This window comes from Ranitomeya imitator, chromosome 2 (assembly GCF_032444005.1).
Source record: "Ranitomeya imitator isolate aRanImi1 chromosome 2, aRanImi1.pri, whole genome shotgun sequence".
NCBI classification, from domain to species: domain Eukaryota; kingdom Metazoa; phylum Chordata; class Amphibia; order Anura; family Dendrobatidae; genus Ranitomeya; species Ranitomeya imitator.
In genome coordinates this window covers 229,405,814-229,424,681 of record NC_091283.1, presented here as the reverse complement: position 1 = coordinate 229,424,681, position 18,868 = coordinate 229,405,814, and the positions used below count along the sequence as shown (strand labels likewise).

General features: G+C 46.0%; 1 protein-coding gene across 5 annotated transcripts in view; it reads left to right on the top strand.

Moving 5' to 3' along the window:
* PHKA1 (phosphorylase kinase regulatory subunit alpha 1) overlaps positions 1–18,868 on the top strand; it is a 452,411-nt gene that overhangs the window by 357,307 nt on the left and 76,236 nt on the right. For all 5 annotated transcript variants that reach the window (XM_069748675.1, XM_069748674.1, XM_069748673.1 and 2 more), the window contains one exon: positions 18,380–18,409. In XM_069748675.1, coding sequence (XP_069604776.1) covers positions 18,380–18,409 — 30 coding nt within the window. The remainder of the gene's footprint in view (positions 1–18,379; positions 18,410–18,868) is intronic.

Sequence of the window (18,868 nt, the reverse complement as noted above, 5' to 3'; positions counted from 1 at the left end):
TCAATATTTTATTTGGAAAAGTTGGGGGTCGTCTTATATGCCAAGTCGTCTTATACACCAGAAAATACAGTATATACCGTATGGGAATAAACATACTAGAAATAGGAGGAAACCAATATGGCTAAATAGAGCTGTAAGGGGCGCAATAAGTGACAAAAAGAAAGCATTTAGAGAATTAAAGGAAATAGGTAGTGATGAGTAGGGTTGAGCGAAACGGGTCGGCCACTTCCAGAAGTCGCCGACTTTTGGCAAAGTCGGGTTTCATGAAACCCAACCCGACCCCTGTGTGGGGTCGGCCATGAAGTCGGCGATCTTCTTAATGTGGTATCGGAATTCTGATCCCGATTTCCGATATGTTTGCAAAATCGGAAATCGGTATCGGATTCCATATTTAATGTAAAATAAAGAATTAAAATAAAAAATATCACTATACTTACCCTCTGACGCGCCCTGGTACTAACCGGGAACCTTCCTTCCTTCAAATCAGCGCTTCCAGGACCTTGCGGTGACGTCGCGGCTTGTGATTGGTCGCGCGGCCACCCATGTGACCGCTCGCGCGACCAATCACAAGCCGCGACGTCACGCAAGGTCCTGCAAGCGCTGATTCGAAGGAAGGAAGGCTGCCGGAAAGAAGCAGGGTGCGTCCGAGGGAGAGTATATACCTAATAGGAATATACTCACCCTCGGACGCGCCCTGCTTCTTTCCGGCAGCCTTCCTTCCTAAGAATCAGCGCTTGCAGGACCTTGCGTGACGTCGCGGCTTGTGATTGGTCGCGCGAGCGGTCACATCGGCGGCCGCGCGACCAATCACAAGCCGCGACGTCACCGCAAGGTCCTGGAAGCGCTGATTCGAAGGAAGGAAGGTTCCCGGTTAGTACCAGGGCGAGTCAGAGGGTATGTATAGCGATATTTTTTATTTTAATTCTTTATTTTACACTTAAATATGGATCCCAGGGCCTGAAGGAGAGTTTCCGCTCCTTCAGACCCTGGGAACCATTGGAAACCCAATGCACTGCATTGGGTTTCGAGTTTCGGCCGACCCCGACTTTTTTATAGGATCGGCCGATTTCACTCGATCCGACTTTTGAAAAAGTCGGGTTTCGTGAAACCCGACCCGATCCTATAAAAGTAAAGGTCGCTCAACCCTAGTGATGAGGCATTAAATAAATACAGAAAATTAAATAAATTCTGTAAAAAGCAAATCAAGGCAGCAAAGATTGAGACAGAGAGACTCATTGCCAGAGAGAGTGAAAATAATCCCAAAATATTCTACATAAATAGTAAGAAAGTAAAAATGATAGTGTTGGCCCCTTAAAAATAGTCTGGGTGAAATGGTGGATGAGGATGAGGAAAAAGCCAATATGCAAATGACTTTTTTTCATCAGTATTTACACAAGAAAATCCCATGGCCGACAATATGGTCAGTGATAACAAAGATTCCCCATTAAATGTCACCTGCTTAACCCAGCAGGTCGGCGTCTAAAAATCACTAAAATTGACAAATCTCCGGGCCCGGATGGGATACACCCCCGAGTACTACAGGAATTAAGTACAGTCATTGATAGACCATTATTTTTAATCTTTAAAGACTCCATAATAACAGGGTCTGTACCACAGGACTGGCGTATAGCAAATGTAGTGCCAATATTCAAAAAGGGGACAAAAACTGAACTCGGTAATTATAGGCCAGTAAGCTTAACCTCTACTCTGGGTAAAATCCTGGAGGGCATTCTAAGGGATGCTATACTGGAGTATCTGAAGAGGAATAACCTCATGACCCATTATCAGCACGGGTTTACTAGGGACCGTTCATGTCAGACTAATCTGATCAGCTTCTATGAAGAGGTAAGTTCCGGATTGGACCAAGGGAACCCAGTGGACGTAGTGTATATGGACTTTTCAAAAGCTTTTGATACGGTGCCACACAAAAGGTTGATACATTAAATGAGAATAAAGGGAATAGGGGAAAATATGTGTAAGTGGGTTAAGAGCTGGCTCAGGGATAGGAAACAGGGTGGTTATTAATGGAGCGCACTCGGACTGGGTCGCGGTTAGCAGTGGGGTACCACAGGGGTCAGTATTGGGCCCTCTTCTTTTTAACATATTTATTAATGACATTGTAGGGGGCATTCAGAGTAGAATTTCAATATTTGCAGATGACACTAAACTCTGCAGGGTAATCAATACAGGGGAGGACAATTTTATATTACAGGATGATTTATTATGTAAAGTAGAAGCTTGGGCTGATAAATGGCAAATGAGCTTTAATAGGGATAAATGTAAGGTCATGCACTTGGGTAGAAGTAATAAGATGTATAAGTATGTGCTTAATTCTCAAACTCTGGGCAAAACCTTCAATGAAAAAGACCTGGGTGTATGGGTGGATGACAAACTCATATTCAGTGGCCAGTGTCAGGCAGCTGCTACAAAGACAAATAAAATAATGGGATGCATTAAAAGAGGCATAGATGCTCATGATGAGAACATAATTTTACCTGTATACAAGTCACTTGTTCGACCACACTTAGAATACTGTGCACAGTTCTGGTCTCCGGTGTGTAAGAAAGACATAGCTGAACTAGAGCGGGTGCAGAGAAGAGCGATCAAGGTTATTAGAGGACTGGGGGGTCTGCAATACCAAGATAGGTTATTACTCTTGGGACTATTCAGTTTGGAAAAATGAAGACTAAGGGGTGATCTTATTTTAATTTATAAATATATGAGGGGACAGTACAAAGACCTGTCCTTGCGGACTTATATTCTATGGGATTATACAGTAATGTTTTACTGTTTAAAATGTATTAATTTTGTCATGCTGCATGATCCCTTTTTTTAGTACACTTTAGCTTCCTGCCCTTGGATCTGTGTGATGCCGGTGAGAACGGTGCTTTCATTTGAAGGGTTTCTTTACCTTTCTGTAATTTTGGCTCAACTAATAGACCACATCTTGTGCTCTAACTTCAGATATTAATGCTATACGTTGGGCTCAGGAGTGTGGATATTCAGTAGGTTGGTCACGTTATTTTTATCTTAACAGATGTATTGGGGACATGATTTTGTGCCACTTACTAATGTGTCAGGATTACAGGTCCTTCTCCTGCACTTACTGCAGCCTTCCTCATATAGTACATATCTCTCCTGTCCATACAATAGCTCCTGATAGAGGAACATGTAACCTGTCCATCTGCCTCCTCCAATGGCTGCTGGCAGAGGAACATGTGACCAAACCTGTCCATCTGCCTCCTCTAATGGCTGCTGATAGAGGAACATGTGACCAGACCTGTCCATCTACCTGCTCCAATGGCTACTGATAGAGGAACATGTGACCAGACCTGTCCATCTGCCTCCTCCAATGGCTGCTGATAGAGGAACATGTGACCAGACCTGCCATCTGCCTCCAATGGCCGCTGATAGAGGAACATGTGACTAGACCTGCCATCTGCCTCCTCCAATGGCTGCTGGTGGAGGAACATGTGACCAGACCTGTCCACCTGCCTCCTCCAATGGCTGCTGATAGAGGAACATGTGACCAGACCTGTCCATCTGCCTCCTCTAATTGCTGCTGATAGAGGAACATGTGACTAGACCTGCCATCTGCCTCCTCCAATGGCTGCTGGTGGAGGAACATGGGTCTGGACCTGTCCATCTACCTCTTCCAATGGCTGCTGATAGAGCAGCATGTGACTGGACCTCTCCATCTTCCTCTTCCCATGGCTATGACCAGATCTGCCCATTTGCATCCTCCCATGGCTGCTGATGCAGGAGCATGTGACCAGACCTGTCCATCTGGTAACATATTCCTCCACCAGGAGCTATTGGAGGAAGCAGATGGACAGGTCTGGTCACATGTTCCTCCACCAGCAGCCATGGGAGGAGGCAGATGGGAGGTCTAGTCACATGTTCCTCCACCAGCAGCCATGGGAGGAAGCAGACAGCAGGTCTAGTCACATGTTCTTCCTCCAGCAGTCATTGAAGGAGGCAGATGTTCTTCCACCAGCAGCCATGGGAGGAAGCAGACAGCAGGTCTAGTCACATGTTCTTCCTCCAGCAGTCATTGAAGGAGGCAGATGTTCTTCCACCAGCAGCTATTGGAGGAAGCAGACTGCAGGTCTAGTCACATGTTCCTCTACCATCAGCCATTGAAGGATGCAGATGGACAGGTCCGGTTACATGTTCCTCCACCAGCAGCAATTGGAGGAAGCAGACTGCAGGTCTGGTCACATGTTCCTCTACCAGCAGCTATGGGAGGAAGCAGATTGGCAGGTCCAGTCACATGCTCCTCCACCAGCAGCCAAAGGAGGAGGCAAATGGGCTGGTCTGGTGACATGTTCTTCCACCAGCAGCCATTGGAGGAGGCAGATGGGCAGGTCTTGTCACATGTTCCTCCACCAGCAGCTATGGGAGGAGGCAGATGACAGGTCTTGTCACATGTTCCTCCACCAGCAGCCATTGGAGGAAGCAGATGGGCAGGTCTGGTCACATGTTCCTCCACCAGCAGCCATTGGAGGAAATTTACATAGTTATTAAGGTTGAAGGAAGACTTTAAGTCCATCTAGTTCAACCCATAGCCTAACCTAACATGCCCTAATAGGCAAAAAAAAACCATGTGGCAAAGAGTAAGCTCCACATTGGGGAAAAAAATTCCCTCCCGACTCCACATACGGCAATCAGACAAATTCTCTGGATCAACGCCCTGTCAAGGAATCTAGTGTATATATCCTATAACATTATACTTTTCCAGAAAGGCATCCAGCCCCTCTTAAATTTAAGTAACGAATCATTCATTACAACATCATACGGCAGAGAGTTCCATAGTCTCACTGCTCTTACAATAAAGAACCCGCGTCTGTTATTATGCCTAAACCTTCTTTCCTCCAGACATAGAGGATGCCCCCTTGTCCCTGTCTCAGGTCTATGATTAAAAAGATCATCAGGTCTTTGTACTGTCCCCTCATATATTTATACATTAAGATAAGATCACCCCTTAGTCTTCATTTTTCCAAACTAAATAGCCCCAAGTGTAATAACCTATCCTGGTATTGCAGACCCCCCAGTCCTCTAATAACCTTGGTCGCTCTTCTCTGCACCCGCTCCAGTTCAGCTATGTCTGTCTTATACACTGGAGACCAGAACTGTGCACAGTATTCTAAGTGTGGTCGAACTAGTGACTTGTATTGAGGTAAAATTATGTTCTCCTCATGAGCATCTATGCCTCTTTTAATGCATCCCATTATTTTATTTGCCTTTGTAGCAGCTGCCTGACACTGGCCACTAATTGTGAGTTTGTCATCCACCCATACACCCAGGTCTTTTTCATTGACGGTTTTGCCCAGAGTTTTAGAATTAAAGAGACACTGTCACCTGAATTTGGAGGGAACAATCTTCAGCCATGGAGGCGGGGGTTTGGGGTTTTTGATTCACCCTTTCCTTACCCGCTGGCTGCATGCTGGCTGCAATATTGGATTGAAGTTCATTCTCTGTCCTTCATAGTACACGCCTGGGCAAGGCAAGATTGTCTTGTGCAGGCATGTACTACGGAGGACAGAGAATGAACTTCAATCCAATATTGCAGCCAGCATGCAGCCAGCGGGTAAGGAAAGGGTGAATCCAAAACCCAAAAACCCCGCCTACATGGCTGAAGATTGTTCCCTCCAAATTCAGGTGACAGTGTCCCTTTAAGCATATAGTTATACATCTTATTACTTCTACCCAAGTGCATGACCTTACATTTATCCCCATTAAAGCTCATTTGCCATTTATCAGCCCAAGCTTCTAGTTTACATAAATCATCCTGTAATATAAAATTGTCCTCCCCTGTATTGATTACCCTGCAGAGTTTAGTGCCATCTGCAAATATTGAAATTTTACTCTGAATGCCCCCTACAAGGTCATTAATAAATATGTTAAAAAGAAGAGGGCCCAATACTGACCCCTGTGGTACCCCACTGCTAACTGCGACACAGTCCGAGTCTGCTCCATTAATAACCACCCTTTGTTTCCTATCCCTGAGCCAGCTCTCAACCCACTTACACATCTTTCCCCCTATCCCCATTATTCTCATTTTATGTATGAACCTTTTGTGTGGCACCGTATCAAAAGCTTTTGAAAAGTCCATATACACTATGTCCACTGGGTTCCCTTGGTCCAATCCGGAACTTACCTCTTCATAGAAGCTGATCAGATTAGTCTGACATGAACGGTCCCTAGTAAACCCGTGCTGATACTGGGTCATGACATTATTCCTCTTCAGATACTCCAGTATAGAATCCCTTAGAATGCCCTCAAGGATTTTACCCACAGTAGAGGTTAAGCTTACTGGCCCATAATTACCGAGTTCAGTTTTTGTCCCCTTTTTGAATATTGGCACCACATTTGCTATACGCCAGTCCTGTGGTACAGACCCTGTTATTATGGAGTCTTTAAAGATTAAAAATAATGGTCTGTCAATGACTGTACTTAGTTCCTGCAGTACTCGGGGATGTATCCCATCCGGGCCCGGAGATTTGTCAATTTTAGTGATTTTTAGACGCCGCCGCACTTCCTGCTGGGTTAAGCAGGTGACATTTAATTGGGAATTTTTATCACTATTCATTTTGTCCGCCATGGGATTTTCTTTTGTAAATACTGATGAAAAAAAGTCATTTAGCATATTGGCTTTTTCCTCATCCTCATCCACCATTTCACCCAGACTATTTTTAAGGGGGCCAACACTATCAATTTTTAGTTTCTTACTATTTATGTAGTTAAAGAATATTTTGGGATTATTTTCACTCTCTCTGGCAATGAGTCTCTCTGTCTCAATCTTTGCTGCCTTGATTTCCTTTTTCCAGACTTTATTTAATTTTTTGTATTTATTTAATGCCTCATCACTACCTACTTCCTTTAATTCTTTAAATGCTTTCTTTTTGTCACTTATTGCGCCCCTTACAGCTCTATTTAGCCATATTGGTTTCATCCTATTACTAGTATGTTTATTCCCATACGGTATATACTGTGCACAGGTCCTATCCAGGATGCTAATAAATGTCTCCCATTTTCTTTGTGTATTTTTATGTCTCAGGATATCGTCTGTAGTGAGTTCCGTTCTGGAGCTCCCTCTTGTGGTTGCTGATGGTATGTTTGCGAGTTCTGCCCTTGGGCTCCCTCTGGTGGTTTCGAGTGGAGCTGCTGCTCCGTTAGGTAGCTGTGGCAGCTGCCTTCACTAATCGCCTTGGTTTGTTATTTAAACCTGCTCTGGGCCTTAGTCCATGCCTGCTGTCAATGTTCTTGGTTGGATTTGATTCTTCCCTTGGATTTCTCATATGGCCAGTCCTTGTCTGCAAAAGATAAGTTTTGCTAGTTTTGTTTGTCCATTTGTTTGGACTCTATTGCTTTGCATTTTTTGTCTCTTGTCCAGCTTGTCACTATGTCTTATTCAGGCTAGCTGGAAGCTCTGGGAAAGCTTTGCCCCTACACACCGTGAGTCGGTGTGGAGTTCATTTTTGTAAACTCTGCGTGGATTTTGTAGTTTTTAATACTGACCGCACAGTATCCTTTGCTCTCTGTCTATCTAGTTTAGTTTTGGCCTCCCTTTGCTGAAATCTAATTTCATTTCTGTGTTCGTCATTTCCCTCTCCTTTCACAGTCAATATTTGTGGGGGGCTGTCTTTCCTTTTGGGGGTTTCTCTGAGGCAAGATAGCTTTCTATTTCCTTCTTTAGGGGTAGTTATATCTGAGGCTGTGACGAGGTGTCTAGGGAGTGTCAGGAACATCCCACGACTATTTCTAGTTGTGTTGTTAGGATTAGGGAATGCGGTCAGTAGAGATACCACCTTCTCAGAGCTCGCTCCATGTTGCGTTTTAGCCACCAGGTCATTTCAGTGTGGCCTCTTAACCACCAGGTCATAACAGTACAGCAGGCCAAGAATGAATTGAATGCATCTCAAAAGAAGGAAAAAAAAAAGAGCCATTTTTGTTTCTGTGCTCTGTTCTGTCTTCTTTTTCCTCTTGATATCTGGGTGGTGCTGGATATATGCTCTGGTATGGAGGTTCAGGGTTTGTTTTCTCGTGTGGATCAACTTGCTGCAAGAGTCCAGAGTATCCAAGATTATATTGTTCAGACTCCGGCTCTAGAGCCAAGAATTCCTACTCCTGATTTGTTTTTTTGGGGACAGATCCAAGTTTTTGAACTTTAAAAATAGCTGCAAATTGTTTTTTGATTTGAAACCCCGTTCTTCTGGTGATCCCATTCAGCAAGTGAAAATCATCATATCCTTACTGCGTGGTGATCCTCAAGACTGGGCATTTGCTCTTGAAACAGGGAATCCGGCATTATTGAATGTAGATGCATTCTTTCAGGCGCTCGGATTGTTGTATGACGAACCTAACTCTGTAGAGCATGCTGAGAAAACACTGTTGGCCCTGTGTCAGGGTCAGGAAGCGGCAGAGTTATATTGCCAGAAATTTAGAAAATGGTCTGTGCTCACTAAATGGAATGAAGAGGCGCTGGCTGCTATTTTCAGAAAAGGTCTTTCTGAAACCCTTAAAGATGTTATGGTGGGCTTTCCTACGCCTACCGGTTTGAGCGAATCTATGTCTCTAGCCATTCAGATTGATCGGCGCTTGCGTGAGCGCAAGGCGGTGCACCATATGGCAGTGTCCTCTGAGCGAAGTCCTGAGCCTATGCAATGTGATAAAATTTTGACTAGAGCAGAAAGGCAGAAATTCATACGTCAGAATGGCCTGTGTTTTTACTGTGGTGATTCAGCTCATGCTATTTCTGATTGCCCTAAGCGTACTAGGAGGGTCCCTAGGTCTGTTACCATTAGTACTGTGCAGCCTAAATTTCTCTTGTCTGTTACCCTGATTTTCTCATTGTCGTCCTTTTCTGTTATGGCATTTGTGGATTCTGGCGCTGCCCTGAACTTAATGGACTTAGAATTTGCCAAGCGCTGTGGTTTTTCCTTGGAACCTTTGCAGAGTCCTATTCCCTTAAGGGGGATTGATGCTACGCCATTGGCCAAGAATAAACCTCAGTAGTGGACACAGTTAACCATGTGCATGGCTCCAGCACATCAGGAAAATATTTGTTTTTTGGTGTTGCATAATTTGCATGATGTTGTTGTGCTGGGTTTTCCATGGTTACAGGAGCATAATCCAGTGCTGGATTGGAGATCTATGTCTGTGACTGGTTGGGGTTGTCAGGGGATACATAGTGATATTCCTTTGATGTCCATTTCCTCGTCCCCTTCTTCTGAAGTTCCTGAGTTTTTGTCGGATTTCCAGGATGTATTTGATGAGCCCAAGTCCAGTTCCCTGCCTCCTCATAGGGACTGCGATTGTGCCATTAATTTGATTCCTGGCTGTAAGTTCCCTAAGGGCCGACTTTTCAATCTGTCTGTGCCAGAGCATGCCGCTATGTGGAGTTATGTAAAGGAGTTCTTGGAGAAAGGGCATATTCGCCCGTCTTCGTCACCGTTGGGAGCGGGATTTTTTTTTGTTGCCAAAAAGGATGGCTCCTTGAGACCCTGTATAGATTATCGCCTTCTCAATAAGATCACTGTCAAATTCCAGTATCCGTTACCTTTGCTTTCTGATTTGTTTGCTCGGATTAAGGGTGCTAGTTGGTTTACTAAAATCGACCTCCGAGGGGCGTATAATCTTGTGCGTATTAAACAAGGTGATCAATGGAAAACAGCATTTAATACGCCTGAAGGCCATTTTTAATATCTTGTGATGCCATTCGGGCTCTCTAATGCTCCATCGGTATTTCAGTCCTTTATGCATGATATCTTCCGGAATTATCTGGATAAATTTATGATTGTGTATTTGGATGATATTTTGGTTTTCTCCGATGATTGGGAGTCTCATGTGAAGCAGGTTAGGATGGTGTTTCAGGTCCTTCGTACTAATGCGTTGTTTGTGAAGGGGTCTAAGTGCCTCTTTGGAGTTCAGAGGGTTTCTTTTTTGGGTTTCATTTTTTCTCCCTCGGCTATTGAAATGGACCCTGTTAAAGTCCAGGCCATTCATGATTGGAATCAACCTACATCTGTAAAGAGCCTTCAGAAATTTTTGGGCTTTGCCAATTTTTATCGTCGCTTTATTGCTAATTTTTCTAGTGTGGTGAAGCCTCTGACCGATTTGACGAGGAAGGGCGCTGATGTGGTGAATTGGTCCTCTGCGGCTGTTGAGGCCTTTCAGGAGCTTAAACGTCGTTTTACTTCTGCCCCTGTGTTGCGTCAGCTAGATGTTTCTCTCCCTTTTCAGGTTGAGGTCGCTGCTTCTGAGATTGGGGCAGGGGCCGTTTTGTCTCAGAGAAATTCTGATGGCTCTTTGATGAAACCTTGTGCCTTCTTCTCCAGAAAATTTTCGTCTTCTGAGCGTAATTATGATGTCGGCAATCGGGAGTTGTTGGCTATGAAGTGGGCATTTGAGGAGTGGCGACATTGGCTTGAGGGAGCCAAGCATCGCGTGGTGGTCTTGACTGATCACAAGAATCTGATTTACCTCGAGTCTGCTAAGCGGTTGAATCCTATACAGGCTCGGTGGTCTTGGTTTTTCTCACGTTTTGATTTTGTGGTCTCGTATATTCCTGGAATGTGAAGGCTGATGCCCTTTCTAGGAGTTTTTAGCCTGATTCTCCGGGAGTTCTTGAGCCGGCTGGGATCCTCAAGGAGGGGGTGATTCTTTCTGCCATCTCCCCTGATTTACGGCGGGTACTTCAGGAGTTTCAGGCTGATAAACCTGACTGCTGTCCTGTGGGGAAATTGTTTGTTCCTGATAGATGGACTAGTAGGGTAATTTCTGAGGTTCATTGTTCGGTGTTGGCTGGTCACCCTGGGATTTTCGGTACCAGAGATTTGGTGGCTAGGTCCTTTTGGTGGCCTTCCTTGTTGCGGTATGTGCGTTCGTTTGTGCAGTCCTGTGGGACCTGTGCTCGGGCTAAGCCTTGCTGTTCCCTTGCCAGCGGGTTGCTTTTGCCTTTGCCTATTCCTGAGAGGCCCTGGACGCATATTTCCATGGATTTTATTTCTGATCTTCCTGTTTCTCAGAAGATGTCTGTCATCTGGGTGGTTTGTGACCGGTTTTCTAAGATGGTCCATTTGGTGCCGTTGCCTAAGTTACCTTCCTCTTCTGATTTGGTTCCATTATTTTTTCAGCATGTGGTTCGTTTGCATGGTATTCCGGAGAATATTGTGTCTGACAGAGGTTCCCAGTTCGTTTCTAGGTTTTGGCGGTCCTTTTGTGCTAGAATGGGCATTGATTTGTCTTTTTCCTCTGCATTCCATCCTCAGACAAATGGCCAAACGGCGCGAACCAATCAGACCTTGGAAACCTATTTGAGATGCTTCGTGTCTGCTGATCAGTATGATTGGGTGACCTTTTTGCCGTTGGCCGAGTTTGCCCTTAATAATCGGGCTAGTTCGGCTACCTTGGTTTTGCCTTTTTTTTGTAACTTTGATTTTCATCCTCATTTTTCTTCAGGGCAGCTTGAGCCTTCTGACTGTCCTGGTGTGGATTCCGTGGTGGACAGGTTGCAGCAAATTTGGACTCATGTGGTGGACAATTTGACGTTGTCTCAGGAGAAGGCTCAGCGTTTTGCTAACCGTCATCGGTGTGTTGGTCCCCGGCTTCGTGTTGGGGATTTGGTCTGGATGTCTTCTCGTCATGTTCCTATGAAGGTTTCTTCCCCTAAGTTCAAGCCTCGCTTTATTGGGCCTTATAAGATTTCTGAAATTATCAATCCAGTGTCTTTTCGTTTGGCCCTTCCAGCTTCCTTTTCCATTCATAATGTGTTCCATAGATCCTTGTTGCGGAGATATGTGGTACCTATGGTTCCCTCCGTTGATCCTCCTGCTCTGGTGTTGGTTGAGGGGGAATTGGAATATGTGGTAGAGAAGATTTTGGATTCTCGTTTTTCGAGGCGGAAGCTTCAGTATCTGGTCAAGTGGAAGGGTTATGGCCAGGAGGATAATTCTCGGGTTGTTGCCTCCGATGTTCATGCTCCCGATTTGGTTCATGCTTTCCATTTGGCTCGTTCTGATCGGCCTGGGAGCTCTGGTGGGGTACTGTTGTGAGTTCCGTTCTGGAGCTCCCTCTTGTGGTTGCTGATGGTATGTTTGCGAGTTCTGCCCTTGGGCTCCCTCTGGTGGTTTCGAGTGGAGCTGCTGCTCCGTTAGGCAGCTGTGGCAGCTGCCTTCACTAATCGCCTTGGTTTGTTATTTAAACCTGCTCTGGGCCTTAGTCCATGCCTGCTGTCAATGTTCTTGGTTGGATTTGATTCTTCCCTTGGATTTCTCATATGGCCAGTCCTTGTCTGCAAAAGATAAGTTTTGCTAGTTTTGTTTGTCCATTTGTTTGGACTCTATTGCTTTGCATTTTTTGTCTCTTTTGTCCAGCTTGTCACTATGTCTTATTCAGGCTAGCTGGAAGCTCTGGGAAAGCAGATTTGCCCCTCCACACCGTGAGTCGGTGTGGAGTTCATTTTTGTAAACTCTGCGTGGATTTTGTAGTTTTTAATACTGACCGCACAGTATCCTTTGCTCTCTGTCTATCTAGTTTAGTTTTGGCCTCCCTTTGCTGAAATCTAATTTCATTTCTGTGTTCGTCATTTCCCTCTCCTTTCACAGTCAATATTTGTGGGGGGCTGTCTTTCCTTTTGGGGGTTTCTCTGAGGCAAGATAGCTTTCTATTTCCTTCTTTAGGGGTAGTTATATCTGAGGCTGTGACAAGGTGTCTAGGGAGTGTCAGGAACATCCCACGGCTATTTCTAGTTGTGTTGTTAGGATTAGGGACTGTGGTCAGTAGAGATACCACCTTCTCAGAGCTCGCTCCATGTTGCGTTTTAGCCACCAGGTCATTTCAGTGTGGCCTCTTAACCACCAGGTCATAAAAATCGTCCCAGTTAATTGCACCAAGATCCTCTCTCATCCGTTGGAAATTTGCCCTCCTGAAGTTTAGTGTCCGTGTAACCCCTCTACTGCACATCTTACTAAAGGATACATGACAACTTATTATTTTGTGATCACTATTCCCCCAGTGACCCCCAACCCTTATATTTCATATGCGGTCTGGCAGATGGGCAGGTCTGGTCACATGTTCTTCCACCAGCAGCCATTGGAGGAGGCAGATGGGCAGGTCTGGTCACATGTTCCTCCACCAGCAGCCATTGGAGGAGGCAGATGGGCAGGTCCAGTCACATGTTCCTCCACCAGCAGCCATTGCAGGAGGCAGATGGGCAGGTCCAGTCACATGTTCCTCCACCAGCAGCCACTGGAGGAGGCAGATGGGCAGGTCCAGTCACATGTTCCTCCACCAGCAGCCATTGCAGGAGGCAGATGGGCAGGTCCAGTCACATGTTCCTCCACCAGCAGCCATTGGAGGAGGCACATGGGCAGGTCCAGTTACATGTTCCTCCACCAGCAGCCATTGCAGGAGGCAGATGGGCAGGTCCAGTCACATGTTCCTCCACCAGTAGCCATTGTATGGACAGGAGCTGTGCAGTCTGTGAGCAGGAGGGGAACCTGCAATACTTCTGTATTGCTTAGTGCCGCAATGTTGTGTCCGCAGCACTTTTGTTACAGTAAAGTGACCAATCCATGTAAGTGCTCATAGTAACACGTTATGTGCACTCAAGAGCCATCACTGTATGTACAGGGACATTGGACCATAGATTGTTATTTAAAGGGAAGCCATCGTCAGGTAATGATGAGTCCTATAAATCGATTTTGTGTGACTCCTGTATATATATTTATTTCTTTGGTAATTTTCTTTTTCATGTCACAACTTTTTTTAAAAACATTAGTAATCTTGCAATTTTTCTACTGGCCACTGGGGTGGTTCTAGAGCCAGACTGCCTGTCCTTCCAGTAAGAGTTTTCAGGATACTCCTTATCATCAGAGACAGGTAACACCTCTGTCCTCAGCTGAGAACAGCGGATGCACCATTCAGTACAGCTGATGTCACAGCTCACCTCTTCCTCTTCTCTTTGGCACACGTTGGTTAGATACTCCGATACACAGGATATAGTTGGGGCTCTGTTTTCTGTGGCCAATGTACGAGTTATGTTCTGAAGCAGCAGGAAGTACAAGTGTAAACCATCCCCAGCGGCCCATGTTGGAACTGCAAGATTCATACTTTATTATGTGGAATATAAAGCATGGATGAAACATCACCAAAAATAAAAAGGAAGAAATATATTATCAGAAAGTAACATGATGTAAGCCATTGGTCATTTTTATGATGGCTTCCCTTAACTCCTTCACACCGCGGCTCTTTTTCGTTTTTGCGTTTTCGTTTTTCGCTCCCCTCTGTCCCAGAGCCATAACTTTTTTATTTTTCTGGAAATATGGCCATGTGAGGGCTTATTTTTTGCGGGACGATTTGCACTTTTGAACACAACCATTGGTTTTACCATGTCTTGTACTAGAAAACAGGAAAAAAAATTCCAAGTGTGGTGAAATTGCAAAAAAAGTGCAATCCCACACTTGTTTTTTGTTTGGCTTTTTTGCTCGGTTCACTAAATGCTACAACTGACCTGTCATTATGATTCTCCAGGTCATTACGAGTTCATAGACACCAATCATGTCTGGGTTATTTTTTATCTAAGTGGTGAAAATAAATTCAAAACTTTGCTAAAAAAAAAGCGCCATTTTCAGATACCCGTAGCGTCTCCATTTTTCGTGATCTGGGGTCGGGTGAGGGCTTATTTTTTGCGTGCCGAGCTGTCGTGTACCACTTTTGTGCAGATACGTTCTTTTTATCGCCCATTATTGCATTTTAATGCAATGTGGTGGCGACCAAAAAAGCGTAATTCTGGCGTTTTTTATTTTTTTCTCGCTACGCTGTTTAGCGATCAGGTTAATGCTTTTTTTTAATTGATAGATCGGGCGATTCTGAATGCAGCGATACCAAATATGTGTAGGTTTCATGTTTTTTTTTTATTGTTTTGTTTTGGATGGGGCGAAAGGGGGGTGATTTAAACTTTTATATATTTTTTTTATGCTTTTGCCATGCTTCAGTAGCCTCCATGGGAAACTAGAAGCTGGCATAGCTTGATCGGCTCAGCTACATAGCAGTGATCATCAGATTGCTGCTATGTAGCTTAATTACAGGCTTGCTATGAGCGCCTCTGGTTACTATGCCGATGCATCGCTGACCCCCGATCATGTGACGGGGGTCGGTGATGCCCTGATTTCCAGCCGCGCGGTCGGAAGCGGTAGTGAAATGCCGCTGTCAGTATTTGACAGTGGCATTTAACAGGTTAATAGCAGCGGGTGAATCTCGATTTCACCCACCGCTATTGCGCGCACATGTCAGCTGTACAAAACAGCTGACATGTCCCGACTTTGATGTGGGCTCAGCGCCGGAGCTCTCATCAAAGGAGGAGACATGACATGCGCAGTACTAGTACGGCGCATGTCGGGCAGGGGTTAAAAAGGAACTTGTCAAGCTGTGGACAGTATGGTATAGCGAAAAAACTGAGCATCATGATACATGGGTTTGTGGTAAAAGATTCAGTAGAACTTGTATTTTATTCATTGAAATCCCTGGCGTTTGCAAAAGTATCAACCCCCTTGGCTGTTTACCTATTTTGTTGCGTTACAACCTGTATTTAATATTTTTGTATTCTGATTTGTGTGTGATACATCAGCACTAAATATTCTAATCAAATCGATTCTGATGAAATGGAAAGGACGTGGTACCGCTACAAACCTGACAAGAGAGGGCGCCCACCAAATGCTCAGCACAGGCAAGGAGGCAGCACACCGAGCAAAGGTAACCCTGAAGGAGCTGCTGAGCTCCCAGTCAGAGACTGGATAATCTGTCCATATGACTACAATAAGCCATACACTCCATAGAGGTGGCCTTTATGGAAGAGTCAGCAGAAAAAAGCCTTTAGTAGCACACAAATTGTAAGGCTAGTTTTGAGTTTACCAAAAGACATGTGGGAGACTCCACAAATGTATGGAGGAAAGTGCTGAGATCTCAGAAGAGACCAAAAGTGAACTTTTAGGCCACCGAGGTAAACTCTATGACTGACACCAAACCAACACCTCACATCACCCCAAGAACGGCATCCTCCAGTTGAAGCATGGTGGTGGCAGCTTCATAACGTGGGAATGGTTTTCAGCAACAGGGAAAATGGTCCGAGTCGAGGGGAAGTTGGATGGTGCAGAATACAGGGTTTCTGTCTGTCAGTGAGGTTCACCTTCCAACAAGACAGTGAGTGAAACCATACTGCTAAAGCAACACTTGAGCGGTGTCAGGGGAGTCACAGCCCGGACCTTAATCCAGCTAAGAACCTGTGGTCAGACGTGAAGATCACTGTTCACCAGAGGAAACATTTAACGTGAAGGAGCTGGAGCAGTTTTGCCTTGTGAAATGGGAAAAAAATCCCAGTGGCAAGATGTGCAAAGCTCATAGAGACTTATACGACTTTAGGGGCGAGAATATTTAAGCACACTGAAGTTTTCAGTAATTTTGTCCTATTTGTTGTCTACTTCACGATGAAAAGAAAATTAAATGTCATCAGTGGTCGGCGTATTCTGTCCATGAACTGATGCAGACCCCTAAAAATGCATAGACATTCCAGGTTGTGAGGTTGCAAACCCCGAAAAATGCCAAGGGGGGTGTGTGAACACTTTTGCATGCCACTGTATGTATAGGAATAGGAGTCCATTGGGCAGTCCTACCAGTGTACCTATAAGACTGTACTTGCAGCGAGCTGTCATTCACTGCACAGGACCGCCCACTGGACTCCTGCACACACATGTAATACAATGGCAGGTTTACGGCTCCTTTTCCCACAGCACTGTATTTCCGTGTGATCTGCCCTATAATATGCCGCCTGCCCACTACTTTCAGCCTTTCTGGTTGCCTTGAGGTCTTCAGGGTCTCGTTCAGACATGGGAGTTTTATTAGGTGGAAGGTTGTACATCAGTGGAGTTGTGTCCGTTATTATCATCACTAGTTAATCTCTGATGTAAAATATATATTGTAAAGCTTCTCTTATACAGTATGATGATAATCGTACACAGGCTGCACACAGGCCGCACACAGGCCGCACACTGGCTGCGTACATGACCTGCACACTGGGTGCGTACACGGCCTGCACACTGGATGCGTACACGGCCTGCACACTGGATGCGTACACGGCCTGCACACTGGCTGCACAATGGCTGCATACACGGCCTGCACACTGGCTGCGTACACGGACTGCACAACGGCTGCGTACACGGGCTGCACACGACTTCCGTACACAGGCTGCACACTGGCTGCTTACACGGGCTGCACACTGGCTGCGTACACGGGCTGAACACTGGCTGCGTACACGGGCTGCACAACGGCTGTGTACACGGGATGCACACGACTTCCTTACACAGGCTGCACACTGGCTGCGTACACGGGCTGCACACTGGCTGCTACACGGGCTGCACACTGGCTGCGTACACGGGCTGAACACTGGCTGCGTACACGGGCTGCACACTGGATATGTACACGGTCTGCACACTGGCTGCTTACACGACCTGCACACTGACTGCGTACACGGGCTGAACACTGGCTGCGTACACGGGCTGCACACTGGATGCGTACACGGCCTGCACACTGGCTGCTTACATGGGCTGCACACGGCCTCCGCACACGGGCTGCATACACAGGCTGCACACTGCCTGTACACGGGTTTCACAATGGCTGCGTACACGGCCTCCGCACACGGGCTGCACACTGCCTGTACACGGCCTGCACACTGGCTGCGTACACGGCCTGCACACTGGCTGCGTACACGGGCTGCACAATGGCTGCATACACGGCCTGCACAATGGCTGCATACACGGGCTGCACACGACTTCCGTCCACAGGCTGCACACTGGCTGCGTACACGGGCTGCACACTGGCTGCTTACACGGGCTGCACACTGGCTGCGTACATGGGCTGCACACTGGCTGCGTGCACGGGCTGAACACTGGCTGCGTACACGGGCTGCACACTGGCTGCGTACATGGGCTGCACACTGGCTGCGTGCACGGGCTGAACACTGGCTGCGTACACGGGCTGAACACTGGCTGCGTACGCGGGCTGCATACTGGCTTCGTACACGGGCTGCACACTGGCTGCTTACACGGGCTGCACACGGCCTCCACACACGGACTGCACAGTGAGACATCCATGCGCTGTCTGGGATCTTCACCCTCACACAGACTTGTATTGGGATCAGTGATGTAGACCATGGGCGGACGTGTCGCTGTGATCTGTTGACACTGTACTCCTACAAACATGGCCGTATGCAGGGCTCAGCAGATTGTACATAATGTGTGAACGAGGCCCGACTGAGGCCGGCTGAGGGGCGCTTATTATCTAATGTCACATTCTGATCCAGTATTTTGTGTTTCCCGTACAGGATATGGATTTATTCTCCGCATTATCGCTGGTAAATATCATTTACTTATACATTTCCCATAGTTAATGTGCTGAAGATATAAGTAGACATTAAAAGAAGCTGTTACTCAAGTCATTTTCTGCTTTTGGCATTTTTTTGTCTCGTGTGATGAAAATAACCAGAATTCTCTGGAAATTTGTGATGTAAATTCTGACTAATGAATAGTTAAATTAAACAAAAATTACAAATCCTGCTCCCCCACTGTCCCCAGTGTTTGCAGCGCTGATGTCACATTGACAGCACTGCAGCCGATTACTGAGCTGAGCTGCTGTGCACAGTTATTGTCTGCAGCGCTGTTGTCACATTGCCAGCACTGCAGTCGATAACTGAGCTGAGCTGCTGTGCACAGTTATTGTCTGCAGCGTGGATGTCACATTGACAGCACTGCAGCCGATTACTGAGCTGAGCTGCTGTGTACAGTTATTGTCTGCAGCGCTGTTGTCACATTGC